This window comes from Stylophora pistillata, chromosome 7 (assembly GCF_964205215.1).
Source record: "Stylophora pistillata chromosome 7, jaStyPist1.2, whole genome shotgun sequence".
In the NCBI taxonomy this organism is placed as follows: Eukaryota; Metazoa; Cnidaria; class Anthozoa; order Scleractinia; family Pocilloporidae; genus Stylophora; species Stylophora pistillata.
Genome location: NC_142525.1, coordinates 10,441,373 through 10,453,073, shown reverse-complemented (window position 1 = coordinate 10,453,073; position 11,701 = coordinate 10,441,373). Strand labels below are relative to the sequence as shown.

General features: G+C 37.8%; 1 protein-coding gene across 1 annotated transcript; it reads left to right on the top strand.

Annotated features, from left to right (window-relative positions):
- The first annotated feature begins 802 nt into the window (after positions 1-802).
- On the top strand, positions 803-11,701 carry LOC111338840 (uncharacterized). The gene is made up of 7 exons (XM_022945378.2): positions 803-1,203; positions 4,612-4,680; positions 5,589-5,793; positions 6,556-6,697; positions 8,158-8,290; positions 8,684-8,742; positions 9,224-11,701. Exons 1-7 carry the CDS (start codon positions 981-983, stop codon positions 9,248-9,250), a joined length of 858 nt encoding a protein of 285 aa, XP_022801113.1. The 5' UTR covers positions 803-980; the 3' UTR covers positions 9,251-11,701.

Here is an 11,701-nt window from a genome sequence, read left to right as displayed (position 1 = left end):
ACGAAGCCCTCCTCGCCCCCCCCCCCCCCCCCAACTACTCCTGATGAAAAATCTCCCCCGTGTCCCTGTAAAAATAATATAACTACAAAAAAATGGGGAAAAAAAAATAATAATGAAAATTATGTGAACCAAATAAAGTATAACAAACATTGTTACATTGTACACACGATTGATCGATCATTCCTTTACACAAAAGGTTAGGGATATCCTGGCCTCTGATTGAAAAAATAGACATCTGCCTGACGGAATAAAATTTACAGGTCGTAAGGTCGACCCCTTCGTAAACAAACTGAAATTTTTCCTCAAGAGAAGTTCACGACCAGTGTGAATTACGCAAAATGAACAACAGTTAAACTCTCACGGCAAGCGAGGTATGAATGATGCTTCGCATGAACGGGCTCATCCTCGGTGTAAAAACCTGTGAAGCTCACGAGTGACATAAAACAAAGACAACAAAACATTGTAAACAATACCTCACAAAACAAAGAAAACCTCGTCAGGTTTTTACGCCAAGGATGACCCCATAAACGATGCTACATGGCCGTTGTCTTCTGGCATGGTAAATGTTTTCTTTCTCCTGAAAATACAGCCGATTATCTTAACCACCGAAGTATGGGATAAATGGAAACAATTCGAAGCATTTGAGTGATTACCGAGGTCGACCAAGAGACTTCCGTCTTGACATGATAGCGCGGTTGCATTACGCAACACGAACCCTACCTGCAGGCGGCGTGACAAAAAAATTGACTTGCAAATCACTGCTTTGCTTTTGAATTCTTCTCAAAAGAAGAAACTCATTAAAATGCACATTAAAAAAGATTCCAAGCGGAGAAGCGTCGTTTGGAAGGAGGCCGCAGATCCAAAATTTTCCGGTAGCTCCTTTGTTCGTGTGACACATTGCTGGGTGCCGTGGGTTCGTGATCGTGAACCTTTGCTCGAGAAGAGCGCGTGAGAAAGCGTAGAATCGGATTGCACAAAATATGGCGGGCACCACAACCGTGATTCATCAACCAGGACTTAGCTACCAGAAAGAGTACTCCGGCTCGGTTCAGTACATCGGAGGTTATGACGAGGGAGAAGATGGGGACGTTTTTTCTCCGCATAATCAAGGAGCCAATAATGGGTCACAAGTTCCGATGGGCTTGGAGGTGTTTGAAAATGTCAGCAAGTTAGTAGCTCATCAAAATGTGGCCGACAATGAAGGTAAAAACTGTTGAATATGCTTGCGCCTCGTGCTCTGTCTTCTACAAGGTTGCAAATCGAAATGCCGCGATTTCAATCAAAGAATCTACAAAGCAATCAAAGCGACTGAATGATTAAAATGTCTCTCGTTCACCAATAAGTTCACCCTCAGCGGTTTAGCTTAGGGCAGACAGATGTTTGGGTTTCACAAGGGTATATTAGGCGTTTTTGTTAAGTTTCAGGACGTTAAGAGCTCGAAATAGTGCCATCTAACGACAGGAACAAAACAATTCAGAGCTAAAATTAGACACGACGACGGAAAATCAAACGAGGTCTAATCCTTCTCGCGATTCAAGCTGATTTTGTACGACGCGCTAGCGTGATGCGAGTGTATGAACTATTTTGGGAGTTCTACACAAACCGGTCGCCAAAGAATGAGCATTCATGCAAAGATTTAATCAACTGGGTTCTTCGGGGACATGAATTACTCCTTTTAAAAGTGAACCGTTGTGGATAGACAACAAAATTAGCATTTTCACTTCCAAAATAGCTTGCAATAATTTGCAAACTTAACGAATAACGGGGAAATTACACCCATTTTTCGCGCCCACTTGACAAGTTTGCTTGAAACGGAAACATTCCAATCATATAAGGAGACCTCACAATGACAAACTGATTTGTTACAAATCAATTTGTCACTGTTTCGCATATTGTATTTATCGAAAACAAAATTTTTTTCCTCTAATGATCTTTAAGAACCTCGTAAATCAATGGCAAATGCGAGATATCAAGCGTCAGACACGCATTCGTGACTAGACTGTAACAGAACACCCCGAAACACGAATTTCCTCCTGACAAAGTGTAAATTACATATGATGCACGATCCTCGCAGTAGATTAGCGAAAATCAGACCTGAAAAAATTCAGGCCTGTACGGGATTCGAGCCACTGACCTCTGCGATACTAGTGCAGCGCTCTACCAATTGAGCTAACAAGCCAACTGGGAGCAGGCCGTTAAGTTGATTCGTAATAAACCCGTGAAAGTGATAAATCAGATACAATGAAATATATGAAGTTCATATATTTTAAACTGCGGTATTAAAATAAAATACGTATGATGCACGATCCTCGCAGTAGATAGCGCTATTTAAGCAATAGCGAAAATCAAACCTGAAAAAATTCAGGCCTGTACGGGATTCGAGCCACTGACCTCTGCGATACTAGTGCAGCGCTCTACCAATTGAGCTAACAAGCCAACTGGGAGCAGGCCGTCAAGTTGATTCGTAATAAACCCGTGAAAGTGATAAATCAGATACAATGAAATATATGAAGTTCATATATTTTGAACTGCGGTATTAGATACGTATGATGCACGATGTAAGTGATGCACGATGCAAGTGTAAATTAATTCAATTCAAATTAATAATGCTGATTTCGAGCGATGATAATTCTCAAAAATTTTAATGGCTTTGTTTTCGTGGGTTTCGCGTGATTTGGACATTATAAATCCCAATTCTACAAGTTCAGAGATCACTATATGTGTTTAACCCCGCGGCAAATATAGATCATTCTATTTGTTACATTTGTATTCACGTCTTTGAAATTTACGGTGCTGCAAATGAACTCGCGTTACGATTACGAGTTAAGGTTGCCGTGGCACCTTCAAGGGTGTCTCGCGTTCAAGCGATGGAGCGCGTCGGTTTTTAACTGCAGATATCTAAACCCTATATCAAATTAAAACTTATAGGACTGGCTATCAGACTATACCATAAGGGCTACAAGTCAAAGGGAATTTGTTCGATTGCTCTCAAATTTTGACAGTAGCTAGTTTTACATATAAACAACAAAAATTTGTCTCCGAATGTTTTATTTCTAAATACTTTTTTTTCAAGAGCGATTTTTGTACGAGCACTCCACATTTTTTTAATCCTATCTCAGAAATGTTCTGTAACTTTTCCCTGAAATCGAATATGGCAAATCGCAGACACGTTTTTTTGGCGCTTTGGCCCCGGAAACGGAGGAACACGTTAAATAAGCGAATAAAAAAAATTCGCTTTGAGATGTAACGTTCAAAAGATGATTCGGGCGCTCGTATTTTGAAGTCGTGAAAAATTCGACAATTCATTCTTTTTCAAAATTTTTGGTATAGTCTGATAGCCAGTCCTATAAGTTTTAATTTGATATAGGGGTTAAGATATCTACAGTTTAAACCGGACGCGCTACATCGCTTGCTCGCGAGACACCCCTGAAGGTGCACGGCAACCTTAACTGTTTGCACGAGGATAAAATTGAGGAAGTTTGCATGACTGTTGTTTAACATTCCTTGTTTAAATTTAGGTGTTTAGTTTTTAAGCCTCTTAAAATGTCTTTCATAAGAAAAAGCTTTCTTGTGCAAGGTCTTCAAATGGCAAACCTATGCATCGCAAATAGCGCAAAATAACAAATTAGGTTTCCACCTCGCGTGAACTTTAACAGTGGTCAAATATTCTCTAAATGTCAAAACACAGTATATTAATTGTTATTGTTGTTGCTGTATCAAATTGAACGCTCTGTTATCGGCAGTCCACTGCCAAAATATATTGTTGCAGAGCTTGTATCTAAAACACATTTCAGACATATTAGCTGCTTGAGTTCTGAGTGTTCAAATGAGTAATTTCCCTCTCGTCTCCATTGACACGACAGGTGTCAAATTCCCTGACATAGCACTTATCTGTAACATGTGCGTGGAAACCTGTGATTTACATTTTGAGTCAGAATACATGTTCAATATAAACAAAAAATATTCTATACAGTTCATAATTTTCAAAAAAAAGAAGCCATCAATAATTTCTGTGGTGTGAAGTGTGAGGTGTGTTCTGTATCTTTCAAACCTAACACAAACCTACACATTTGATTTTGTGTGACAAGTTTCCTGGTGTTTACCAAGCCACTAAATCAACCAAACATCAAAGGTGGTTTTCTACCTTTCACTTGATCGAATAATAAGTACAAGCTTTTGAATACTTCTCTCGTTTCATACAACGAAAACATATTATACATTTCGTCAAAGTTCACCTACTTTTAAAAGTGAACTAATATACAGCTCATCACATGATAACCTGCTAAGGAATTCAATCAGAGTCCAGGTACTGTAAAGAATTTAATACTAGGCATTCATTATTTGACACCTTGAAATAATTTGGTATGATAACAATGAGGCATGGATTTCACTGAGGAAAAACAACAACAACAACTTTTCACAATTCTATGGGTTCAGTTTTTATGATACATCATTTGCTTTTGAATTTCAAGTGGTCTCCATTGATTTCCACACAGATTTAAAAAGATAAGTGATGCTACCTGTACCTGCCACACTTATTGTTGAGGTCTATCATTAAAATAAGCCTGACTTACTGTGTATACTACATTACGTACTTTGTTTCAATTTCAGCCTGGTGGGGTCGTTTGGACTTTGATGTCAGTGATGGGGCTGGAAATCAGCTGTTTGATGTTAAAGAAAGTAAGTTCAACTGCATAAATGGGGTTAAGTTTCAAAAGAAACTGTAACACTGTGTCAGCAGAGATGAGGGGGGTTAACAAGATAACTTGCTTTTATCAAATTAGTATTATTCAATTCACATTATCAACTCCGTCAAACAAAAACAACTATTTTCGAAGTTTAACTGTACCTGTGAACTACCTCCAGAAAGACACATGTATCTACATGTATCACCGTTACAGCAGCTTCTTCTTTCCTCTTACATCACCACGCACCAAAGGAAGAATTACTTTGGTTAATGATTTCCTACCATGTTTTTTATCCTCTGTTTAGTTGTAGCTTAGCAATTTACATTCCTATTCATAAGAAGTGTGATGTAGGGAAACATAAAGTCAAAATTGACACTTCTGAAGTCAGTTTTAGAAAAATTAAATTTCACTTTGAAATCTCAGAATGGAGGAAGTGGTAAATTTGTGTATACCTTGAAATAGAAGAAATACAAATTTTTTTCGCCTCTGGAGAACAATTTGATTTCCTTTTGAGAGTTCAAACAAGTTCTAGCTACATGTACTTAACATTTAAATGAAGATCTCCAGATTTCTTTTGCATTAGAGTAGATGAAGAGGAACACCAAATCAACTATCTTGCATAGATATCTTGAGGTTATAATTCAAGTGTTTCAGTGGAAATCTACTGGCTGTTCAAAACATAACATAGAAGGCTCCTGTTTCATTTTCATTTTCTTTTCTTTTTTTTTTTTTTCTTAACTAGAGCAAGCTGTGCAGCTACTCAGTTTACCCACTCACTATCTATTACCAAATAGATAGTGAGTGGTGTAACCAATCAGATTGAAACATTTGCCACAGAACACTAGGAGATTTGACTAAAAATTCTTAAACCTTACTTGTGGTTACTTTAACGATTCACAGTCAAGACACTCAATCCATGGCTTCAAGCACTCCTCGGTGATTCCAGGCCTTACTACATGAAAATCATCAACAGTGTCACAGGCAGTTGGATTATGGAACTTGAGCATCCATTTAGCTGCAACAGTCCTGCTTTCTGCCCTTGGGTGGCCCCTTCCATGACTGTGCGTATGCCTACTGGCGAGGTTCTAGGACACATAAAGCATGCGTAAGTTTGCTGACTGTGTTGTTGCTTCTCACATTAATAGCATCACTTAATACTAAATCAGTACCAAAATCGCATCATAGGAAATGGGAAATTATTCTAACAAAATTCAGTTTGCCAATTTTCACTCGAGACCAAAGTTGTTCAAGATGAAAAAGAATTTAGGTGGAATTTGTTGCTTGTTTCCTGTAATAAGAATTGTCATTTTTGTTTAAGTGAGTGAACTAGTTTAAATAGTGGCTTTAAATTAAAGAGAGACCAACAGGATCCCTTTGTAGCAATGAAACAATCAGTATTTACAATTGGAACAACAAATAAGATGCACACAATCCCCTCTCACTGAATTTTCTACAAATTGGAATGGTATTTTCAGACACAAACTCACGGAAAAACAGTCCTATTTAAAGCCCAAACCTGTGCCTTTGCTTGCCACTTATTGGTAGCAGCCAAATACATGGAAGGCAGCTTGTGTTAATGAGCAACCATGCAATTTTTTAATCCCAATTCATATTTAGGGGACAGTGTTTGATCTCGTTTGTTGTTGTTGTTTGGTTTTTTTTTTTGTGTGTGTGTGTGTGTGTGTGTGTGTGTGTGTGTGTGTGTGTGTGTGTGTGTGTGTGTAAATAATCTCCTGTCCCTATAAAGTTTACAAATGAGCCACTCCTTTCTAATCAAAAGGAAATTGAACGTATTTTGTCAGAACCTTGACACTGATTCAAATATCAAGATGCCAATTATCAGAGTTTGCCTTTCTCTCATTTACAGGCCCAGAGAAACTCTTGGTAGCTTTTTGGGACCTTCATATTATTTCCAAGTTTACAACTATGAAGGAAATCTCAGCTACAAGATTCAAGGACCTAATTGTTATCCCTTTGAGTGCAAAAGGGATAATGTTGCTGTTTTTAAGGTACAATTCATAACATTTCTTTCTTATTTTCTAGAATTAATAGGCCATTTTCAACATATGAAAATTCTAATATAACTCTGAGGCTTGGGGTAATAAAACAAGAGAAATAAATGATTCATCCCTCAACCTTAATGTAACCTCTTTTGTTTTATTCCCCCAAGCCTCCCAGTTAAGTTGGAATTTTAATATATCAAAAATGGCGTATTTCAAAACCTTTCCATAATTAAGTTTCTTTCAAACAAAACTGTCCATGCTACTATTTAGGGCAGAGTCTATATGCAAAGAGCAGAGTTTCTTCAAAAGCTAGCTTTGCCATTTAACCCTTCCCACCCCCAACATCAGTATGCATATTCTCCATACTGTTCTCTAAACATTTCCTACGATGCTGACAACGAGAATTTGTTTGAAAATCGGGAAGCTCTTTAGTCGGTGATAATTTCCTTAGGTTATTCTTGAAACCTTTATGTGATTGAAAGGAGAAATAAGATGCTAGTCACTCTATGGGGTCCAAAGCTGAAAAAGAACAATTTGTCTCTTTCTTATGTTAATAACTGTCACTTCCTCTTTCATGAACTTGTTTTTCTCTAAAATACATACTGAACTCCTGGGGTGGATCCAGAGGTGGCTCCGGTGGTTCAGTTGAACCTCCTAAATTTTCTCTCAATGCTGGAAATCATGTTTCCGAAGACCTAATTTTTAAAATCTCCTGGGTGAGCATGCCCATGGACAATTCTCCAAACCCCCCTTGACTAAATCCTGGATCTGCCCCTGTACTCAGACAAAATTGGATGCAGGAGTAAAGAAGTTGTGCAAATGAGTAATTTCTACATTGTCTTCAAAATTTACTTCAACATGTACATTACATGGAAAACTTGTAATTTGCATTTTAGGCCAGAATACAGTTGTGCACTATATCAACAAAAGATATTCTTTGTACTACAATATTCTCAGGAAAATACAACCATTGGCAAATTTTTCATACACGTACTGAGTATTATAACATTTCTGTCATTGCAATCAGAGGCACAGAGTTTCTACCCCAAAAAACTTATGATGTACCTTTAAAAGCAAAGCCTTAGTTTGTTTTCTGTCAAGAACATTTATGTATCTGTCAGCTGATTATCATTCAGAAATATCTTTTTATTGCTTTTCTTTAGTCAGTGCATAATAGCATGGAAAGAAAAAGCTTAAGAAACAAAACAGATTAATTAGAATGGCATCAGATTAGAAATTCTTCACTACCAAATATACCTCCTACTCTAGTTTTGAGGTAAGTTTCAGATTTCTGATCAGGCCAGTGTATCTTGTGAGTCTCCCATTTTACCATTCCCAATTCTATTCCTGGTTACTTCATGCTACTGAGACCAAGATAAGGTCTGGCATGCACAATAATGTATGAGTTTCTTTGAACTTACCAAATCTAAAACTAATAAATGATCGACATATCATTCAACTGTTAGATACTGAAAGAGAGTGAAAAAGTAGGATCAGAAAGTCAACAAATTGGAGAGATCACGCACAACTGGCGAGGTTGTTGTGGAGGTATCTGTAGCTGCTGTATCACTGGAGAAAGAGACTTTGCCAGCATCTCATGTAAGTCACTTACTGTATAGAGTCAATCTTGTAAAAAGCCATAACACTTATTTAAGTTGTATCAGCTTAGGAAGAACCAATGGACTCTAATATGAGTGTACATTTAACCTTTCATGTGCTAGTACAAAGTCTGGGAAGTTTCAACTCTCTACGCATTTCGTTGTGAATTAGTTACTAGAATTTGATTTTAGATCACGATAACAACTTCAACCCGATAAAGTGAGTTTTCTGATTACCTGTTTACTGGTTAATGTGTGGACAATATAGGAGGAAGTTACATGTTAATCACTTCTGTTACTCACATCCTAGGCATCCACACTGTTAATTTAATCGCTCAACATATCCTGATAATTATATTTAACAACATTCCATATTTCACTCTTCTGATTTCAGTCCCGTCAAGTTCCTCAGCAGAAGATAAAGCCCTGTTTCTTGGATTGCTCTTTTTAGTGGTAAGTATTCACCGGGGACGGGTTATTCCAAAGATGATTTACTAACCCGGGGTCAGAGTAATTTTTAAACCAGTTTTGTAGCTTTGTAAATGGATTTTTCTTTTATATTTCCTTACCGTTAGTTTGAGATACCGAAAAAACCTTAGTCCTTGAAGCGTGAATCGCTTGACTAGATTTTTCTTAGCCCGATTTCTCTATATCCACTGAGGGTATAATTCTGTATTCAGCATTAACAGTAGTTCAGAATGTATCCTTTCCAAGACACCCTCTCTATCCAGAAGAAACCTAGGAAGTATTAAATATCGAATGGGTAAAAAGCTTACACTTCCAAATGTCCACGATGTCTCGATCGCATTGCTCAATTTTACCGTAGGAAACTGGGAAAGGATTCCTAGGTAGCCTCTCCTCCAAAATTTTGAATAGGTGTGGGGAAGGAGTGTCAAATAAACTCACATTTTACTTGTGCTTTCTCTTTTCTTAGATGCATTGTTATATGGAAATACAGTAAACAACACAGTTAAGTCGACATTACTAGCACGACTTCGCCGTAAAACTGAGTCATTAATGGCTTGTAAGAATTATTTTGATATTAACCTCAAGGAGCTGGTTTCGCTGACGGAACGAAAGCTTTGACGCCTATTTTATTTAATTTTTTTTTCTTTTTTTCGCAGTCGCTAGTTTTATTCTACTACTCTCGTTTTAATTTTTCCCTCCATGAACGGTTTCAGTGGAACCGTGTTCTTCTGACTCCAAGGATTATTACCTTTCTTGTTTATCAATTCATTTTTAATTATATTAGTATTCCATCTTCCCTTTTGAGAATTTTTCGCTATTTGATTCTTTTACAGTGTCACTACTAAAACACAGCTAACCAATCGCATTATCGGGAACATATAAATGATTTCAACTAAACTCAGCTAAGCCAATCAGTGCTCAAGACCAAATAAGAAAAAAGAAAAAGAAAGCAGATGCAATTTATCATCGCTTGTTTCTTGTAATGGGATTGGCCAGTTTTGTATGGGTGACTTGGGATACAGAGTTCAGCCTGTAAATCTGCTTTTCCTGAGGTAAATTTATGTACGTTGTACATAACCAGAGGAGAGTTTTCTGTGTAGAATTTAAAATTTCCATCAGTCACATGTAGGGAAAAGGGAACTTGCAGCTGAGATTGTGGATATACTCCATTTTAAGGTGTAAGGCGTAAATGACGATTTTTAGAGCTAAATTTTAAGTTTGAAAGGGTTTTTGTTCAAGGTGTGTATTTCAGCTGTCAACAATATTTGTCCGGATGTTTGACGAAATCGCGTGAATGTCGAGCTTATTTTCTGCATAGCCTTACCCCCATCCAGACCTAAAAACCATGTGAAATTGAAGACAAGAACACTTGGCACTTTTGCGCTCGGCAAAAGGGGTTTACTTATTCATGGTATCGCGTAACTCGCTTGTTTGGCTATTTTTCATCCTCATATTGGAAGATAAGTTCTCTTAGCCACTGACAGTGGATTTTTCTCGTGGTTTCTTCAAACTATGGACAAATGGTGCCAGTTTTTAATAGTTTACCAACAATGGTTTTATAGACCAGCAGGGTTTTTAATGTACAGGAAGTTAGGAACCTGTATATTTCCATAGAGATGCTACATAGTTCAGTTTACATGATATTCTTAAACATGTATACGCTATTTTTGTATATTGGACCAGGCCACCCATTTTGATGCGACCCTTTTATCATCCTTTTTATAAGCCTTTAAGAGAATGCAGTTTCACGGGTACAGTATGTGGGAGGTGGTCCTTTAAATTATAAAGGGGGTGTGCCGCTGACCATGACCCTGTGAGCCGTTTCCCAGTGGACTTGTTCCACTGTATGTTTGAAAATTGGACCCTGCCCCATACAAAATACAAAAAAGACTATGCGCCGTTCCAGAATTTTTAGTTTCCTGTTTCATTTGTGCATCCGTTTCGCAAACATTTTTGATCGTGAAGAATCCGGGATTTTGGGGGGAATTTACCCTTTTGAAACTAAAGTTAGATAGACTCCTCATTCATAGCTACAGCATGATTCTGATTTGATCATTTAGGCAAAAAGCAAGCACTGTTGGGTGGCGCACCCCCTACATAACCCAGAAATTGGAATACCCCTTTTAGAATTTTCCCCCAGCCCCTTCGTCATCCACTCCCTCACCCCTTCCCCTCCCCAACCCCAATCTCCTCCCCCACCCCCATCCCCTCCCCACCCACTCCTTACCCCCATTCCCCCTTCTCAACAACTTTCTTGACCTCAAAGCTCTATGAAACCTCCGATCCATTGTAAAGAATACTTCGTACTGACTACTGTAATATGACTATTATCAAAGTTTATATCTTCGCCAACATCCTGAAAGTTTTAATCACATCCGAGGATAATCAGTTCTTGCTCTTGATTACACTGCGGTTAAGGAGAGTTTCAACATTTACATAGGGCCCCAACAACAAAGGAAAACTTGTATAACTGTTTTAAAGAAAAATTTCAACAAATTATGTCATATTATGTGAGGACTACATTGAGCTGCGACAGTTGCCTTTGAAATGGAGAGAAAGACTGGGGAGAATTTTCTCAAACACCTCGCCTCAGTTTTCGCTCGACCATTTCCATGATTTGCATATAAAGAGGTTATGTCGTTTCTCCTGTTCTCTCGATATACGAATCATATATATATCAAGGACTTGCTTGCGTCAGATCATAACCGCTGCGCTTTTTCATATAGAGGTGCAAAAGGAAACAGTGCACAAAGCATTTCAAACATTAAAGTAGCTTGCTGAATACTTCAAGAGGCAGTTTCTCAATAGTTTCTTAATGAAAGGGAATTCTCATATCGCCTCAAATTTTGATAGTTGTAATAATTTAGTTTCATAGTTGTAATTTTTTAGTCATGGATAGCAAATAGTTTTGGGGAAATAAAAATGCTTTTATGAAGAGACTGAA

Bases quoted from the DNA above. Each gene is read 5' to 3' on its own strand.
- LOC111338840 (XM_022945378.2), top strand. From the start codon at position 981: ATGGCGGGCACCACAACCGTGATTCATCAACCAGGACTTAGCTACCAG. The intron at 1,204-4,611 runs GTAAAAACTGTT...TTTCAATTTCAG, and splicing joins AAATGTGGCCGACAATGAAG to CCTGGTGGGGTCGTTTGGAC. The intron at 5,794-6,555 runs GTAAGTTTGCTG...TCTCATTTACAG, and splicing joins CTAGGACACATAAAGCATGC to GCCCAGAGAAACTCTTGGTA.